Source organism: Heteronotia binoei, chromosome 15 (genome assembly GCF_032191835.1).
Source record: "Heteronotia binoei isolate CCM8104 ecotype False Entrance Well chromosome 15, APGP_CSIRO_Hbin_v1, whole genome shotgun sequence".
In the NCBI taxonomy this organism is placed as follows: domain Eukaryota; kingdom Metazoa; phylum Chordata; class Lepidosauria; order Squamata; family Gekkonidae; genus Heteronotia; species Heteronotia binoei.
Genome location: NC_083237.1, coordinates 29,388,915 through 29,408,803, shown reverse-complemented (window position 1 = coordinate 29,408,803; position 19,889 = coordinate 29,388,915). Strand labels below are relative to the sequence as shown.

Below are 19,889 nucleotides of genomic sequence, written 5' to 3'. Positions count from 1 at the left end.
GGAAATGGGTGGGCAGAAAGCGAGGCAGAATGGGGGGGGGGCGTGTTTGAGGATCTGGGGAGGAGCTCAAGGGGCTTGGGAAGGGGAGTCAGTTGGCAGGGCAGGCAGAGTCGCGGGAGGGCTCCCAGGCGGGGCGGGGCTCTAGACCCTCCTGGTTGTCTTTTAAACCCTTCCTGCAAAGCGGCCCCCTCCAACTCAGCATCACCGGGTGAGCTGCAGCCCAGGTGTGTGACGTCATTTTGTTAGAGCAAGCTTTGCTCGGAGCAACTTCTGTGTCACCCGAAAGGCGGCAGCCTGCTCTCTGCCCATTCGCGTGCATTTATGGATTTCTCGGGACTAGGCGTCGCACAAGGAAATCCGAAGATCTTTCCAGCGTGGCTTTTTAAAAAAGGGAAATAGCGGCCTCTGTGCGGTCTGGGCTGCTTGCGAGACGGGGAGGGGCGTGAAATACACTTTTCGCTAACTGGAATAAACTGGTCCAGTTTGAGAGTAGAGGAAGGCCACTCCCGTCCTTTTAATGTGTACAACAATCTTGTAAGGCAGGCCGGGGTTCCGATTATCCCTCCCCCCCATGCACACAGGCGCGGCTGAGAATGAGAAAAATGGACCGCTAAAGAAAGAGAAACGGGAGAAGAAAAAAACTTGGACGGAGGCCCTGAAATTGCCAGCCAAAAATGGAAGCTCAAAATGTTATTTTTAGCGCAGGGGCGGGATTTCGGACTCCGCTAGGCAGGGGAGGGGCCGATTCTACTACCGCGGCGCTGCTGCCTCCGCCTCCTGTTGCACGTTGGCTCCCTCTAGCGAGCCGACGGGGAGGACGCAGCATAAACAAGTCGCGGGCCAAGCTCCTGCGCCAGTGCCGGAAAACAACCCGGGGAAGAGCGGGAGAAGCCGGAAGCTGGAAGAGGGTGAGAAGAGAAAGGCTTGCTTGGCAAAGCAGAGGGAGGTCAACCTGGTTAAGAGGAAAGACTGCGGGGGGAGGGGCGTCGATTTTGGGAGGAAGAGGCCGAGTTAAGGAGGATAGTGGGAAGGAGGAACAGGCGGGGCTTCAGGAAGGGCGGAAGAGCGTGAGTTGCGGAGATCTGAGGCCAGAAGTTGGATCCATTCGGGAAAACTTCGGGTAAGGTTCTTGTTTTGTGTCCTCCGCAGGCTTGTTTTGTGTCCTTCGGGCCTGCAGATGAGATGCAGAGATTCAGCTGGGGAAGCTTCCTTTGAATGAATCGAATGGGGTCGCGGGAGGAAGCTGCATCTGTGGGGTTTCAGCCCGGTCTGCGCATTTGCAAGCGTCTTTACAGACTTGTTTGGTTCTGATCTGCCTCGGTGATTGCAATAATTGCCGGTTGCAAACCCCGTAAACGAATTCAGGCCAGTTTCTTTGGCAGGTAGTTGCCACCGCTAAGATTAACAGGGCAGCCATATGCTCTCCATCCAACTCTGCCTCCTCACTTCGAGTTCTCCCTACCTAGTTCTGCCTTCTTGGACATGGGGCAGGAGGAGAAAACAGCAAGAAGAGAAAGGAAGAGAACAGAAAACTTGGTTGAAACAATTTTATTTGGTAACATATGGTAACAAATTATATTTCTTGCATCATTAATAACTTCTTTTATCTATCCTATATATTAATACCCACCCCTCCCCCCGTTACTTGACCCCCGCCAGTGTTATTTACTTAAAGTACTAATGTTTAAAGGTACCCTTAACTAATTGTGACGGAACCGGCCCGATTCTGCCTTCAGACCCGGTCCCGTCAGCTCCCTATTGAGTCGCCAACTCCTGGAGGGAGCTATTTCTCCTCCTGCCCCTTGGGCTCGCTGCCACCACCTGCTCAGTCTAGGGGTTCAGATTGAGAGGAACAGGACTCCCAATCCCCCTCTCCAGCTGTGAGGCTAGGCCTCCAGGTCCTCTGCCACCCTGTACTTGGGTTTCACAGAGACCTCAGCACTTCTTTGGGGCACCCCTGGAGGATTGGCACCTTATCCAACTGCATGCCTTCCCCCTTCCCTGGGGCCCCCTTCCTAAAAACAGCGTGGTCTAAAGCGGTCTGGGGATCTATGTGGTACAGAGATTGACTGCCAGCATTTAAACAGTAAAAATATATTTATTTAAAAAGAGAAACAGATAGGAAAAGAAAAACAAAACAAAAACAGTTGCATTTAAAAAGTTAGCACAGCACACGCACAGCAAACAGCCTGACAAACAAAATGTGTTATAAACGCGTCCTGCTGGCCCTGATCTAAACTTGCCCTGTCTTGTGAATTACTTACTTTGTCTTACTGCCTGGAGGCCTCATTCTCTTTTGAATAGGCCGCATGCACAGGCAGGAGCTCTCCCACTGGCAACCTCTTCCTTCGAGCTGCAGCTGAGAACTGAACTCTCTTCCTGCCTAACACATGGCAAGAACAAAAGCACTTCCTGCCTCTCTAGGAGATTTCCCCCCTAGCGTTGTTAGTTTGGCTCTGGAAGGGAGGGGGGGAGTGAGGGGAAGGCTACAAAGCCTGCTGAGGGATTTACTGACCCCTGCCAAATGAAGCACCACCACTGACTAAAATGGAGTTTCTCCACACTAATAAAAACAAAAATTAATATTCTTCTTTTTTCTAAGACTTAATCATTATCAAAAATTGTCCAATGTCCTTTTATTTTCCACTCTTTTTCTACATATCTTCTGAACTTTTTCCACTCCATCTTAAAAACTTCTAAATCATAGTCTCTTAAAATTCTTGTTAATTTGTCCATTTCACTCCATGTCATAACTTTTACAATCCAGTCCCATTTCTCTGATATTTTTCTTGCTTCCACAACTGCACATATAATGCCCTAGCAGCTGAAAGCAAGTACCAAATTATAGTTCTATCTTCGTTTGGAAATTTTTCCATTTGTAATTCCAACAGAAAAGTCTCTGCAACTTTCTTAAATTCATATCCCAAGATCCTAGAAATTTCTTGTTGAATCATCTGCCAATACTTTTTTACTCTTTCACAAGTCCACCACATATGGTAGAAAGAACCTTCATGTTTTTTACATTTCCAACATCTGTCTGGCATCTTTGCCAATTTATTAGGAGTCATATACCATCTGTACATCATTTTAAAACAGTTCTCTTTAATACTATGACACGTCGAAAGCTTCATAGAATTCTTCCACAAATATTCCCAAGTTTCCATCTGTATTTCTTTATTTACATTAATTGCCCACTTAATCATTTGAGATTTCACTACTTCATCTTCCGTAGACCATTTTAAAAGTACGTATTTTTCGCTCCATAAGACGCACCTGAGCATAAGACGCACCTAGTTTTTAGAGCCGTTTGTGTGAATTTAGAGGCATTTGTGTGAATTTTTTGCAGTATTCGCTCCTTAAGACGCACACACTTTTCCCTCCACTTTTTTGGGGGGGGAAAGTGAGTCTTATGGTGCAAAAAATACTGTAATTTATATAATTTTGAAATTAATGTTTTGTTTTCTCCAAGCAGAACTTTTTGCATTTGTTTGCTTTTTTCTTATTCCTTCAGTTTCAATGTCATTCTCCACCAAGCTTTGTTGCATTTGAAACCAGTCATATTTATTGTTCAGCTGTTCAGCAGTTTTCAATTCTATTTTGCCACTTTGTATTTTTAATAGTTGATTATATGACAACCACTTTTCTTCACCTGTCTCACCTGTTATTTTTATCACTTCGGCTGGCACTATCCATAACGGTTTTCTCTCATCTCCATATTTCTTATATTTCATCCATGTATTTAGCAAGCTATTTCTTATATAATGGTGAGAGAAAAAGCCATCTATCTTTTTTTCCCATAATACATATAAGCATGCCAGCCAAAAGTCTGGTAATTGAAATCCGCCTCTCTCTTTTGCATCTGTTAAAATTTTAGTTTTAATTCTTGGTTTCTTCCCTGCCTGTCAAGTCTGATGTTTCAATAACGAGACCTTTTTGATAAAGTTTCTAGTTTATTGTAACATGTTGCTGGACTATAGAACGAAGTTGAAAGACTGGCGAGTATACAAACAAAGCAAGCATATAAGGTATACATCAAAGGCATTCTTAAGGGAGGGGCACTCTATGCAGGGCACATTCACACATTGATGTTACTATTTCGTTCTCAGGCCTGTATCGGCCTTGAGCGTCTTCCTGGCACCTCCCACGCTCCTCTGAGAAGGCTCTACAATCTTGTTCCCATATTCCCATTTCAAAGCATTGCTACATAACAAAGGGGGGGAGAGGAGAGGTTGAGCTAGCAGCATTGGCATACAGTGTGGTTTTACCCAGGATCCCTTTCCTGAACCAAAGAAGCAGCTTAGCCACATACAGAATTCATAGCAGACTTGACATACTGCCCCCCCTAAGCCCCCTCTACGGCGCGTGGCTGCGGAGGAGGCTGGGTTGCTTTACAATCCCTGGCTTCTTGACTGACGAGGCAGCGGTCGACCGGCGGGGCAGCGAGGGCCCCCAAGGGGGGAGGATGCCAACTCGACGGCCCGGGGTCCCGGCGGAGCAAGCTGCAATGAAACACAGGGTGGATTTTACCCAAAGCGGGCGGCAACTCTAGTTCCACAGTTACTGGATTGATTACTCTCTTAATTCGGAAGGGCCTCAGGAATTTGTAAGCCAGTTTCCTGGAGGGCTGGCTGAGAGGCAGATTTTTGGTCGACAGGAACACTGAATCCCCCACCTTGAACTCCCCCGCTGGGGCGTGTGATTTGTCGTACTGCTTTTTGTATGATTCTTTCGCTGCCTCTAAGTTTTCCTTGATGGTTGGCCAGCTGTTACTCGGCCCCTGCCACCATTGCTCAAAAGCCGAGGGGGTCCCCTGGTCATTTCCTCCCGGCAGCAGAGGGATCGGCTTCCCCTCATAGCCGAACACTGTGGAGAAGGGGGAGGCTTTGGTGGAGCTCTGCATACTGTTGTTATAGCAATACTCTGCAAAGGGGAGCAAATCTACCCAGTCGGATTGGCGTTGGTTTACAAAACACCTTAAGTATTGCTCCAGCACCCCGTTCACCCTCTCCGTCTGGGGATGGTAGGCTGAGCTCAACCCTTGCTCCATTCCTACTAATTTGCAGAACTCCCACCAAAAGGTGGCAACGAACTGCGGCCCGCGGTCGCTAATGACCTTGTCGGGAAATGAGTGTAATTTTATCACGTGGTCGAAGAATAGGGCCGCTAGTTTCTTTGCCGTGGGCAGTTGGGGGCAGGGGATAAAATGCGCTTGCTTAGAAAAAGTGTCCACTATGACTAGGATGACTGTCTTTCCCTGGGAGGGGGGAAGTTCCACTATGAAATCCATGGACACCACCGCCCAGGGTCGTTTTGCCGTTTCTAGTGGTTGTAGGAGTCCGGGTGGTTTTCCCCCCTCCCGTTTGGCCATTATGCACACAGGGCAGCCCGTGACAAACCCCAACACGTCCTTCCATAGGGACGGCCACCAGAATTGTCGGTTTACCAGGTGCAGAGTTTTTACATAGCCAAAATGCCCCCCCAGTTTGGAAGAGTGACAGAGTTGCAAGATTTCCTGCCTCAAGCACTCTGGGATGTAAAGCTTTTCCCCTTTGTACCACAGTCCGTCCTTCCCCTTCTGTACCCCTTCGGGGCGCCCACCTCCCTCCCTCTCGGTTTCCAGGGCGATGCGCTCCCGGCTGATCCTCTCCAGCTCTCTTTTCTTTTGGGAACGGGTGGTGACCATGGCCGCCACTTGGGACGGTGGGATTAGGGAGTCCACCACTTCCTCCTTTTGACTCTCGTGTTGCGGGAGCCATGAGAGCGCATCAGCCAAGAAATTTCTCGTCCCCGGGATGTCCCTCAGGGTGAAGTCGAATTTGGAGAAGAACCCGGCCCACCTAATCTGCTTTTCGCTGAGCTTGCGCTTCCCTGTCAGTGCTTCTAGGTTTTTGTGGTCCGTCCACACTTCGAACGGCACTTTGGCCCCCTCCAACCAAGATCTCCAAGTTTTCAGAGCGAACATGACCGCGAACGCCTCCTTGTCCCAGACCGACCAATTTCGTTGTTTGTCTGAAAACTTCCGGGAGATGTAGGTGCAGGGTCGCAACTTTCCCTCCCCATCCCTCTGCATGAGAATGGCTCCTACGGCCACGTCGGAGGCGTCGCATTGGACCACGAAGGCCTTTTGCTCGTCTGGGTGGCTTAGGACCGGTTCGCTAGTGAACAGGTGTTTCAGGTGGTCGAATGTGTTTTGACACTCGGGGGTCCAGTTTAGGCCGGCCCCCGGCCGCTTGGCCTCCGGACCTTTCCCCTTGGTTTTTAAAAGGTCGGTCAGAGGTAGGGCAATCCGGGCAAACCCCTCTATGAATTGCCTGTAAAAATTTGCGAACCCGAGAAATGATTGGAGTTGTCTACATGTCCTCGGGGGGGCCCACTCTAGCACTGCTTGGACCTTTGCGGGGTCCATGGCCAACCCCAGCCCGGACACTCGGAAGCCTAGGTAATCTAGCTCCGTTCGGTGGAATTCACATTTAGACAGTTTGGCATACAGTTGGTGCTTCAGCAGTGTGCTGAGCACCTCCCTCACCAATTTTACATGTGATTGTTCGTCCTGAGAATAAATAATGATGTCATCCAGGTACACCACCACCCCCTTGTACAAGTATTTTCTTAGCACATCATTGATAAAGTTCATGAACACCCCTGGTGCCCCCTGCAATCCAAAAGGCATGACTAGGTATTCAAACTGTCCCATCGGGGTATTGAATGCTGTCTTCCACTCATCCCCCTCCTTGATGCGCACTCGGAAGTAGGCATCCCGCAAATCCAATTTGGTGAAAATTTTCCCTCCCGCCACGGTGCTTAGCAAGTCTCGTATGAGGAGGATGGGGTAGGCGTTCGACATGGATATCGCGTTTATCCCGCGAAAATCTGTGCAAAGTCTAAACGAGCCATCCTTCTTCTTTCGGAAAAGCACGGGGGCGGCGTGGGGGGCCGTGGCGGGTCTGATGAACCCCCTCGCCAAGTTTTGGTCCAGGAACTTGCGGAGTTCCTTTTTCTCTGCCCACCCCATCTGGTATAGTTTAGCTCGGGGTAGGGTCTCCCCAGGGATCAGTTCTATGGCGCAGTCCGTGTTTCGGTGGGGGGGTAACTGATTGGCCTCCTTTTCGCTAAACACTTCCATCACGTCACGGTAGGCGCTGGGAATCAGGTGCACCTCTTCTACGGACACGCATGCCCTTTCTTTGGCGACAGGAGCCTTCGGGCCCCACGCCGTGCTCCACAAATGTCCTTTGCACCCGGGGTCCAAGAATCTGATGGTTTGTGCTCTCCAGCGAATTAGGGGTTCGTGCTTCTCTAGCCAACCCACCCCCAGCACTACCGGGTACGAGCAGGAAGGGGCAATTACGAAAAACTCCTGGTCCCAGTGCTCCTCAATCCCCATGGGGCATGGCTGCGTCTCGTGTGTGCAGGGTTCTCCGCACATCACAGACCCGTCCATCTGCTCAAACAGCATGGAGTGGGGTAGCTGCGAGCTCTCCAATCCCAAGGCCTCCACCACTTTGGGGGAGATTAGCTCTCTGTTACACCCTGAGTCTACTAGGGCCCGTATCTGCAAGAACCTCCGTAGCTTGGGGTTCAGCAGCTTTACAGTCACAAAATACAATCTCCCCATCACTCTCACCGTCAGCGGTGCCTCGTCTCGATCGACCTGCTGGTGGGCACCCTTCAGAGCAGGTCAGGCTCGTTTCCCGCCGGCTCTTCCACCCAGGCGAGGTCGGCCAGCTCCGCGGACAGGAGCACCTCTTCTTCCAGCAGCTCCTCTTGCGTGGCCACCGCGCTGCTCTTCGCCGCATCCTTAGGGCGGCTGGGCATCTTCTTGGGCCCGGGGGTGACTGGCTTTGGGGGAGCCGGTAGGGCGCGAGGAGGCGGGGGGTGCGGGCAGTTGGACGCGAGGTGGTTCGGGTCCCCGCATCGAAAGCACCGGCGGGGCCCCACCGGTACCGCTACGGCTGGCTTCTTCCCCTTGGGGGACTCAGCCTTCGCCTGGGATTTGCCCGACTGGTGTTGGCGTAGCATGGCCACTCGCTTTAGGTTGTTCTCTACCTCCCCCGCCAGTTGGATCCACCCCACCAGGGTGGTCGGGCGAGCCTGGGTGAGGGCCCGATCCAGGATGCTCGCGTTCAGCCCGTTGGTGAACTGCTCGATCTTCATCATCTCGTTCCAACCTCGGACCCTGGCCACGTTGGCTTGGAAGTTGGCCGCGTACTTGCGGATGGGTCGGGCCTCTTGCTGCATGTCGCGCAGGGCCGCCAGGGCCTGAGACTCCTGCAACAGATCTTCATACTGGGTCAGCAGGGCTTGTAAGAAGGTGTGCACGTCGTCCAGGACCGGGCTCCTGGTCTCGCACAGGCTCACGTACCATCTCTTAGCGGCTCCCCTCAGCTTCGAGCCTAGGTAGTCGACTCGGCTGAACTCATCCGGGAAGGAATGCCCCCAATAGTGCATGAAGCTGTTCGCTTGGATCCCGAAGTAATTCACTTCCTCCGGGTCCCCGTCGAAGGTCGCATCCAGCTCCCTTCCCATGTTTCGCGGTGCCACCGGAGGAGCGGGGGGTTGGGGAGCCGGTGCTGGTGCTGGGGTGGCACCGGCTCTTGGCGGGGCTGTCGTTGGGGCCGGTTGGCTCGGACGGCCGCGGGCCCCTGGCTGCGAAGCCGGCGGTCTCCGGGATACCGCTCCTCCCAACACGTTCCCCAGTTGAGCTGTCAGGGTGTGGACCTCGTCTCGCAAGCCCCTGATTGCTCCGTCAATTTCTCTGCAGACCATCGAGCGGAACATCTGGTAGTCCTCGTCATAGGTGTCCCGCGGTTTCGGTTCTCCGCTCTCGGTCCCCTTGCGCCCGGCGCCTTCGCCCTCATCCTCCCCGACTTGGACGACAATGATGCTGTCCGCCTCCCCCGTCTCTGCGGAGCCCAGGTTTGCGGCTTCTACTCCCGCCATCTGGATCGGCCTGATGTGGCGGTTCAGGATGGCGTCCCAGCGTAGTGGGGCCTGATCCATGATGGTGGTCGAGGTCCGCGGTTGATACTGCCGGGGTGATAGTACTAGCTGGATCTCGGGGGGCGACTCCGCTGCTCTCCTTGGGTCTAAGACGTGCCACGGCGCGGCAGCCCCCTCCAGTCCCGCATTGGGTGGGAGTTCTCCGTTGTCCGGAATCTGGTCAGCCATCGGGCTTTCAAGTTCCCGGAAATGTTGAGCTCCGAGAAGGGAGTCTTTCAAAATGTCAAGTCTGATGTTTCAATAACGAGACCTTTTTGATAAAGTTTCTAGTTTATTGTAACATGTTGCTGGACTATAGAACGAAGTTGAAAGACTGGCGAGTATACAAACAAAGCAAGCATATAAGGTATACATCAAAGGCATTCTTAAGGGAGGGGCACTCTATGCAGGGCACATTCACACATTGATGTTACTATTTCGTTCTCAGGCCTGTATCGGCCTTGAGCGTCTTCCTGGCACCGGCTTGTCCCCACGCTCCTCTGAGAAGGCTCTACAATCTTGTTCCCATATTCCCATTTCAAAGCATTGCTACATAACAAAGGGTGGGAGAGGGGAGAGGAGAGGTTGAGCTAGCAGCATTGGCATACAGTGTGGTTTTACCCAGGATCCCTTTCCTGAACCAAAGAAGCAGCTTAGCCACATACAGAATTCATAGCAGACTTGACACCGCCCACACAAATTCTGAAATTTTTCTTTGCCATCTATTAAATTGTTTACTGTCTTTCACAATCGGAATAGTTTGAAACAAATACATTATTCTTGGTAGAATATTCATTTTAATTGTGGCTATTCTATCCAACAGTGACAAATTAAGTTTATTCCACTTTAACATATCTTCATCCATGTTACGCCATAGCTTCTCATAATTATTTTTGAACAAATCAATATTCTTCATTGTTATCTCCACACCCAAATATTTTACCTTGGCGGTAACTTCATAGCCCGTTAGTGTCTGCAATTCTTGTTGCTTATTTATTTGCATATTTTTACATAGAAGTTTTGATTTTTCTTTATTAATACAAAGTCCCGCCAACTCCCCATATTCTTGTATTGTGGAAGAGAACAGAAAACTTGACCCAAATAATTGAATTTAAGAACCTGAAAGGTTATATAAATACAAATCTGAGGACAAAGAAAATAAAGTTGTCTTCAATTTTATCTTGTATTGAGGCTATAGTTGGGCCTACTGTTTTTTAGATTATCCTGTAATAAATTCATGTATTTTTGATAATTTTGTATTATTTATATGTGTAAGGTTTTACATTTATTGTTTTTGGGAATTGGCCTTCAGATTTTTATTTATTTAACCTTCCATGTTCTTAATTTAAGTGAGAGAAAATAGCCACAAGGAAGGTGGATTGCATGAGGAATTACTGGTAGTCAAGGAATAAAAATGTAAAAAGCTTAATCATACCCTGCCTTTTCACAGTTCACAACCAATCTAACAGACACTTAACTGGCATTCACTCAGAAAACAACCCTTAGACTAGTACAGAGGCCCCAACATTTTTGCGCCTGGGGGGACATTTGGAATTCCGACATAGCATGGTGGGTGCAGCAACAAAATGGCTGCCACAAAAAGGCTGCAGTAGTAGGTGAAGCCAGTCACAAAATGATTGTCATGGCTTCAGTAGCACAGTGTAGATCCTTGCACAGTGGTGGCCTTGCTGGGCAAAAGCCCTGCCTGGTCCTACACTGTAAAAACACTTGGCGGATGCCAGAAAAGGTACTGGCAGGAGTATTAAGACCCCTGGACTAGCATCCCCCATGAGAATTTTTAACTGGGCTTTGTTGGCATTGAGACATTATTTCTAACTCCATAGAGACAAACTAGGTTGTCCCTGCTGCCCAATGAGGGGGTTTTACAGAAAGGGAGCAATAGTTGCGTGGGAAAGGGGACTGAACTTGAGCTACAAAGTGCCTGCCTGAAGTGGTCTCAGGTAGATTGTGAGGCAGAATTTGAACCAGGAAGTCCTTAGCTCACCAGCCTAATCATTGTGTTTCACCTCTGCTCACTGGCATTGGGTAAGACCAGTTTTCAACAGGACACCAGGGGAAATAACAGCGCTTAGCTGTATGACATGGAGAGTTGACAAAGAGAACTTTTTCTCCCTCTCCCAAAATACTAATACTCAAGGGCATCCAATGAAGCTGATGGGCAGAAGATTCAGGACAGACAAAAGGAAATACTTCTTTACACGGCGAGTGATTAAAATGTGGAATTCGCTGCCAGAGGACATAGTGATGGCCACAGGCATAGACAGCTTTGAAAGAAGGTTAGACAGATCCATGGAGGAGAGGGTGTTCCAAGAAACTCTTTTGACTAAAGAGGACCTCTACATTCAGAGATAGTCAGACTCTGAATCCCAGTGCCAAGAAGCAGCATTGGGGGAAACCTCAGCCTCTGTGCCCTTTTGTTGGACCTCCAGAGGAACTAATTGACAACAGTGTGAGACAGGATGCTGGACTAAATGGACTTCTGTCTGATCCAGCAGGGCTGCTCTTATGTTCTTAAATGACTTTACTCAGGCCCAGTGTCTCGCTTCAACACAGCTGGTGTGCGCTGGCCTCAGCTTAGCTTAAGTGAGATGCTGGGCCTGTGTGAAGTCTCACAAGTCCGTGTTAGCATTCTGCTGGAGTCATGTTTAAATCAGGCCATGGAAGGGAAGCTTAAAAGACTAGAAAAGTGCAGGGGGAAAGCTAGGAAGGACCTTGACAGTAACCTGAATGACATGTCTCTACCTCCCTCCTTCAGATATCTCTCTTTTGGCAACCTCACAATGATTATTCCTGTCCGCTGCTTCACCTGTGGAAAAGTTGTGGGTAACAAATGGGAAGCCTATCTGGGTCTCTTGCAAGCAGAATACACAGAAGGGTAAGTATTGTGGGGACCAGAGCCAGAGTATAGAACTGGCAGTCCTTCAATTTCCCCATGCTGCTTCTCAAATTTCATGGAATACAAAAATTTCTTATTAGGACTCAGAGTGGCCAATGTTTTCACTTCTCCAGACAATGTACTATTAACTGAAACTCAGCATGCAGAAATTTCCTGGCATAATAGTGGAGGTTGCCATCTTGTGATGTTCTTCTGCCTTTGATCACAGCTTGATTTGAAGACAATGGCAGGTGCTTAACTGCAGGCCTTGGAAAACTTCAGCTGCTGACTTTTGCATTTGATCTGATAGTTAAAGCACAGGAGCAACCAAGGCTGAGTTTCTGGTCATTTGGCAACCACATACGAAACGGCTTTTTGTCCTGCTAGCAGAAAGTGGTTGTCATAGGTTGGATCCCATAGATGATCTCTGTGTCGACAACAGTAGTCTAACTGTCCTCCCCAAGCAGAATTCCTAAAGCTATTTCCCGCTGTCTGCTCTTGCCAGTGAAAGTGATTGTATCCCCAGTCTTTTCTACATTCACAAGTTGTAGCACAAGCTTATTTCTTCTGATATAATTTTAAAACCAAAACTTAAAAAAATATATGGAAGCCATCTGTTGTACATTCTGTCCTTTCCTATGCACATTGATATGTCATTAAAAATTATGCCAAAGTGCTGTGCGGTGAGTGCAGTCCCTGTCTTACTGCTCATGCAAGCAGAACTGCTCTAAGCATATTTTCCTTTCCACTCACACACAGCTGGATCCAACCTTCCAATTTCCCTTCAAGCCTATTCATAAAGCTCATATGAGCCTGAGGTTTGTTGGATATTACTAAGCCTGATTACGTTTGCCAGAAAACACAGGAAGAAGAGAGTTTGAAATGGAAAAGTTGGCATTCTGATGTGTGTTTGAAGGGGAGGGAGGAAAGATGCACACTGCCCATAGTAAACCCTTGTGTTATTGTTATATGCACTCTTACAGAGACGCATTGGATGCACTGGGCCTAAAGCGTTACTGCTGTCGACGGATGCTTCTCTCACATGTCGATTTGATTGAGAAGTTGCTGAATTATGCACCCTTGGAGAAGTAGCACTTGGGCTTCAAGGAAGTTCCTGCATTTGATGCAGCCTTCTAGTATTTTTTTTGTTTGAATCAAATAAGTTCATGTCAAAACTATGTGCCTGCCTCTAGGGGGTGCGGTTGTGCAAGAGAACTCCATCCCATTCAATTATGTGCAATAAAGCTTATTTGCATTAATTTGTGTTTTGTTCTCCCATTTGTCTGCTACAACACACCTGGTATCCCAACCTAGCCAATTGGTTGGTCTCCAGCATTTACAGAGTTCTTTTCCCCTGTCTTGTTACAGCTGATGTATGGCAACTCTGCTGAGCTTTCAAAGCAAGAGACGTTCAGAGGTGGTTTGCAGGCAAAGCTATTTGATTACACCCAGAATGCACAAAATCTTTGTGAGTGCTGGATAATGGCTACTGCCCTGGGTATGAATAAGCAATGCCTTTTAGCTGGACTAGGAAGCTGAATTCTCTGTCTGGGTCAAGCCCATTGACCTAATAGGATCATGATGTTACTGAATCAAGCAGTGAGTTTCTTGGCAAAGGTCCCTTTCCTTTGGGTCAAGGTAGAATTATGGTCATTCTCAGCAACCCTGATGCTTGAGATTGAAAATCCAAACAGTGGGTGCTATTTTATATGGGGCACAATCCACTGGGATTTTCTTCTGCACTTGCTTTACTGGAAACAGCAGAAACACTACAATATCCAGGTGAACTCTATCCATCTGTCACCCTTAAGGGGATACAGAGACCAACTGTCTCCCTTTGTAGATAGATCCCAGTAGGCAGCCATGTTCCCATTTTGTCTGATGAAGTTTGCTTAAGAGCATACGAAAGCTTACAGTCTGAATAAAACTTAGCTGGTCTTAAAGGTGCACTTGTCTCCCTTTATGTCACAGCAGGGCTGCTTCTGTGTGCGTTTCAAACTCTTGTTCTGTCAATCAGCAGCAAAATCTTTAACATTCACCTCACCTCACCTTGATTGTGTGCGTATATGCGTGGTTCATTTTCTGACACAACTGAGATTTTAAAAACTGCCAGATTAGCAGTGAATGTGAAAAGGCCCTTAAACACAGGTGCTTACATGGACTCCCCCAACAGTTGAGGTCTTTTGAATCTGTGGAAATGGCAAACTATGCTCTTTCATATCTAAACACCCTGTGGCAAACTTGATTGACAGTACCATAACCCAGTCAGCACCCAGGAGATTCCTACCTCATGGTCTATATGAGCTTATTTTGGTACAAAAGTCCACTTGTTTTCAATTGTTTGACAGTTGATATGGTAAGAATACTATCAACTGAACCTATGTAAAATACTTCCCTAGACTAACAATGCAGGGAAGCAGAGTTCTAAGCCTTCTTTTCTCCTAAGCCTCTTGTCTTCAGTGGGCTTTAAAGTTTTTAACTTTGCTTAGGATAACGCTTGGAATTTGCTAGGGCGAGTCCCACAAAACCACCCCAGAAGACTGAGCCAAGCGGCCAGGGGGGCGGGTTCCTCCGCGGTAACTCATCCCTGGAGGTGGCGGAGCAGCATGCACGTTCCCCTGATTCAATCGGGGCTTTTGCTGGCTCCCACCCAAAGTGGCTCCATAACAGCCGTTGAAAGTGGTGAGGGCCGGCGACCGTTACAAGGGGCTTGGATTGTCCTGCGGGAAGGGCTGAAGAGGAGTGTGTTAAAAATCATCCCCCAGGACAGGTAGCCTGCCAGGAAATGGGGGGGGGGGGCGGCCGCTTCCTCGACTTAGGTAACCAGGCGGTGGACTTCGCGGGACCCCAGCCCGTAGGCCTCCCCGCTCTTCCTGCCTGCCCCGGCGCGGAAAGGCCGGGGCACGGAGAGAGGGCCGCTGAAGTCACGGGTGGGGCGGGGCTGCCTCTGTGTTTGAGCGGTGGAGCCAGTATGCAGCAGCCGTCGGCGCTTGGGCCGGGACCCTCCAGCAGGAGGAACAGCAGCGGCCGATGGGGAGGGGGGTGGTGCCAGGCTCCGGCTGCTGCTCCAGGCTTGCGGGAGCGCCCAGCGGCTGCTAAAGGGCCTGCCGACGGCCTCAGGAGCAGGAGAAGCCGCGGCGGCTGCTGTGGCGTGTAGGCCAGCCTGGAGTAGGCGGCGCTGCCTGCAAGCCCCTTCCTTCCCTTGCCCACCGGCAGTCTCCCTGCGCCGTTCGCCCCTCGCGCGCCGCGCAGGGAGATTCGAAGCAGCCAGCTCGGCGGATACGGTGCCTCTAGTCTTCAGGAGGCAGAAGTCGTGGGTGGGCTTTGTCAGGGAGGGCGGAGGGGAGCGCCTTGCCGTGTGGAAGCCGCGCCTCTGTGCTGTCCTTGGAAAGCACTACTGCTTCTTGAGCGTGAGGTTTCTCCCTGTTGAGCAAAGTCAGTGGCACCTTTAAGAGCCACACAGTTTAATTCAAGGTGCCAGCCTTCATGTGCCAAGCAGACTTTGTCAGACGAAGTGCGCAAGAAAGCTCACACCTTGGATTAAACTTTGTCGGTCTTAAGGTGCTACTGGATTTTGTTTTGTTGCTTCAGGCCAACGTGGCTATCCATCTCCGTGTTGTTATTATTAATAATACCTTTTAATTAAAAGCATGTCTTTAAACATCATATCGATGTCTTAGGCAGTGGGGAAAGCAGGAGGAGGAGACCAGTTCTGTATCAGTTAACTTCCCCATCCTGGATAACAGACTGAAACAACCACAGAACAGGGAATCAGATGAATAAAGCTGCAGCAGAGAATGCTTCATGGTGGCCACCTGCCTTTCCTCTAAAAGGAGGATGTACATAGCAGGGCCAACAGTTTGGCAGGTTCATATGGGAGCATACAACCCCTGAGCCCAGATGATTTAAATATCTCCCCTTTTTTAATACTGTGAATTTCTCATGCCTTTCAAGAAGTCACAAACTTGAGAAAAGTAAGGATATTTTTATTCCCACACATAATATTAACCCAAGAAAATAAAATGCAGATTAATTCTACCACATGGGGGGGGAGCTATAACTTTATGATAGTTTTAATTCTTTGTTTCTAACAATGTTTAATGTTTGTCTCTTTTTCAATTTAGACTCCGAAACTGAAGTATTAGAACAAGAGGGCATTCCTCCACCGCATATTCTGAAGTCAGTTGCTGATGTAGAACAACTAAATTATAGAAGAGAGGAAACCACAAAGAAGGTAATTCATCTAACTATGGAGCTGCACAAAAGACAAAATCAATTATGGATGGAGAAGTTAAAATATGCGAAATGAAAAGAGGTTGTACATGAATTTACAGAAACAGTTTTTGGAATAATCTTACATATATTCCTAGTCTAACTTTAATAACCACACTTGTTTTCTTTTACTCTGTTAAAACTATATTCACTATTTAGCATCCTAATTCACTGCCCACCCACTATATATAGGACTGCTCATTATTCAGTTCCATTCCATTGTCTGACAAAGCAGGCTTGACACACAAATGTTCACACCCTGAATAAAACTTTGTTGGTCTTAAAGGTGCCATTGGACTCTTTGTTCTATAGCATCAGACCAATATGGCTACTCACCTGCTACATAAACAGATTTGTCCAGAGTAGGACCTGCTAGATAAGATTAAGGTCTAGGTGATTTGGTCTCATGAGAGTACTCTCTATATCAATATCAGCATGACTTCTGCGTTTTAAAATCCTTCACTTATTCTAAAAATGCAGCAAAACCAGTGTAATTCTATCTGTAAACACAAAATTAATAATGATTTTCTGTGGTTTGGACAGTCACTTGGAGAATCTCCTGGGTCGCCTGAGCAGACAGTGTAAGGAAGAGATTAGTAGTGCTATGAAGGGGGGAAAATCCAAAGGGAATACTTTGGAGGAGGTATGTGTTTCAATACTTCATCCCCATCAGAGGTCCTTTGCATTATATCCTATAATCAAGAACCTATGCACAGTTCTGCAGTACAGGTTTGTGTAGGTTCATGTTGTTTACACAGCTGAAGTACAGCTAAGTTGTAAGTGAAATGGAGAACAGAAAAGTAGAGAGTAAGCCAGGCAGATCTTGAAAGCCCTTATTAGCTACATTCTGATTTTATTCAGCAGATGCAGCCTTTGAATTGTTTAAACTTTGCTCTGCATGAAGGCCAGCTTTGAAACAGATTCTTCAGATACCATTTCTGATAGAGTGGTTGATAATCCTCATGCTTGATGAGCACTTGGACAGCATGCTGGGACATTCTGTATCTTCTACAACTTGAATGCAAACTCCATTCTGTGCTGAACTTGGAAAGCATGATGTGCCTTTTGAGGATGAGTATTCTCCTTAATACCTTTTAAACATGTTCTTTAAGGTAAAAACACTGCAAGAAGATAACAATGAACAGCTTAAGAATTTTTTTTTTAAAAATGAAGATTTTGATAAGACAAACATGAGGGTAAGTGAAGTGGTTTTTAAACAAGTTTGGACACTGGCAGATCAGCTGTTGGCTTACTGGAACTATATCCATCTATAAATATATCCAATTTTTTTTTACATAATGTAGCAGTTAGGATGCTGGACTAGGATCTGAAAGACCTGTATTTGAATCCCCATTCCACCATGGAAGTTTTGTTTTTTTTACTTTGGACCAGTCACACACTATCAGGCGATGTCAGTCACTACTAGCATTTTCATTTGGGAGAGGGGACGCACAGGCTGCAACCATTACCATGTTGTGGTCTATTTAAAAGTCGCTTCAGAAAGAAGAGAGATTTTTTTTCATAACTCATTAGACTGGGTGGGATGGTAGGGCATTACTTGTCTATATTGGGGTACCCTGATTTCCACCATATGTGGGGAGGGGACACAAAACCAAGGATGCTTCTCCCCATACTTCTGGAAAGCCCCTTCAGTTGGGACCATAGGAAAGAAAATTGCCAAGTTTCATGCACTTTCCCTCACATATTTGAATCTACACACTGCAGTTTCAGCCTTTCCTGCCAAAACCACCCCTCCATCATCCATTCTTGACATCCAGCCACTCATTCCAAATTTAGGAGCCAATAGGGTTCCCACCCCTAGCAGCTAATCCCCCTGGGGAGAAATAAAATGTAATCCAGATTCCATCTACACCTCTCTCCCCCACTCCTGGATTTAGAGAACTACAATTCTTAAAAGATTTCCATTTCATTGATCTAAAGGGGGTTATAAATAAACTAAACTCACCGGCCATGTACCTGTGGAGCCTGGAGGGGGGGAAATCTACAAAGTGATTTACAGCACAATCTAGAGGGTGGGGTCGCAAAAGTGCTTTGGGAGTGGACTTACCGCTACGTTGGCGGAAGTGGCACATACAACAGTGGAAGAGCGGCGGCGCCACAGCGGAGGGGAGTTACGTGAGCGCAGCTCTGCTCGAGTGCCGCCCTGACCAAGTGCAGCGGTGCCTGAGGGCTGTGCCTGAGTGAAGGCGTAAGTCTGGCGGAGCGGACTGCAGCGGCGGAAGAGGGGGAGGAGTCAGGGGTGCGACCAGGCTTAGGCGGCTCGCCTGCGAAAATGGAGGCATACAGTTACGCCTGCGAAAATGGCGGTGTATCCCATAGGCACTAATTGAAACTGAAAACAAAGGTTGTCCCCGCCACTGCGGAGCTCGCGAACCCCTTAGGGAGCGGTGTAATTGTCTCACCAATCCCCTCGCGTCCTGAGCTTACAAGCCCCCTCCCCAACAGCCAATTGCCGTGCCCCCCCCTCCTAGAAATATTTCTGCTCTGCCTCATGCAACTCAGTTGTTAGGGAGAGGAATGCATGGTGAGGGGCTCTGCCAGTGAGCTCCAAGCCATGCTGACTTAGAACGAGAGACAGGCAGGCATGTTGGTGACAGGTTTTTCACTGCCACGTTGGTGACAGGTTTTTCACTCCCCTGGGGCTAACTGCTCTGGTTTCCAGGTCTCCACAGGTTCCGGGCTCACGGAGGCTCTGCATGTGAGCGAGGACTGTCACCCATGGCTGGGTAAATTTCACTGTGCCCCCCGTCCTTTGCCTCCCCTCGCTCTCGGCCGCTTGATGTGCAAGCGTCTCTGGCACTTGAACCAGGCAGTGGGCTCAGGCAGGGAGCATTTGCTGACCCCACTCCCCTGTGCTGCCTCCTGCTCCCTTCCTTGGTCTGCCCTCTGCCGCGTTCCCAACCCCTGGCAGGGCACGGTGTGTATGTGTGTGGCAGCTGCCCCACTGAGGGAAAGTGGGTCAGAGACTGTCCCTTTAAGAGAGCGCCTGGCTGAAACACAGTCTGCTCTTCCAGTTGCCGCCCCTGCAGGTGCTCTTGATCTCTGTCTCTGTTTTGCAGGTGGGACTCCAACACAGAGGCTTCCGCATGTGTCGCTCCACCGCCCCCCCCACTCCCTCAGCTGTTTCTGCCCACCGCTCTGGAGCCCCGCCCATGGCGACTGTTGCACTCTGTTCTGGAAAAATAAAGTCTGAGCTGTGCCCTCTGTTGTCTGTCCTGCTTGGCATCTGCTGCATGTTCCCTGGGCAGCCCCCCCACACACACTCTGTCATTGGCTCTCCAAGGGAATGCCTGGGAGGGTGGACAGACTTGGTTATGGGGGGGGGGATGGTCTATGAGCTGCCACGCTGCCCCCTGCGTAGCTGGACAGGGGAGGGGAGTGCTGCACCCTCAGCCTGCCTGGGCTGACAGCCTACCCAATCCCACAGGGCTGTTGTGTGGAGGGTACTAAGGGGGGGGGGGCTGATGAAGCGGACTCAGAGTTCTGTGGCTGATTCACTCGCACTCTTGAGTTCCGCAGCCCCCGGGGGAGGTGTTCCATGCACATGGCAGGGGGCGTCAGGGCAGCACGGGGTCTCTGGGTGGGTGGGGTGTCTGCTGCTGGTCTGCTCACTCCCAGACACATATTCCAGCTGCTGTCTGACAGCGAATTCCTGCACTTGGTACTTCCTGCTTGTCTGCTTGCCATTGGCAGAATCTCTGACAGCAGGAGGGTGTGAGGG

The 19,889-nt window shown here is 49.1% G+C and overlaps 1 protein-coding gene across 2 annotated transcripts in view; it reads left to right on the top strand.

Annotated features, from left to right (window-relative positions):
- The first annotated feature begins 11,743 nt into the window (after positions 1 to 11,743).
- Positions 11,744 to 19,889, top strand: part of POLR2L (RNA polymerase II, I and III subunit L) — a 217,890-nt gene continuing 209,744 nt past the window's right edge. The window contains exons 1-2 of one of the 2 annotated variants that reach the window (XM_060256770.1): positions 11,744 to 11,875; positions 12,859 to 13,131. In XM_060256770.1, the coding sequence (XP_060112753.1) occupies positions 11,781 to 11,875; positions 12,859 to 12,967 (204 nt within the window). In that variant the 5' untranslated portion in view covers positions 11,744 to 11,780 and the 3' untranslated portion in view covers positions 12,968 to 13,131. Of the gene's footprint in view, positions 11,876 to 12,858; positions 13,132 to 19,889 lie in introns of those variants that run through there. The other variant, XM_060256771.1, reaches the window with a different exon arrangement.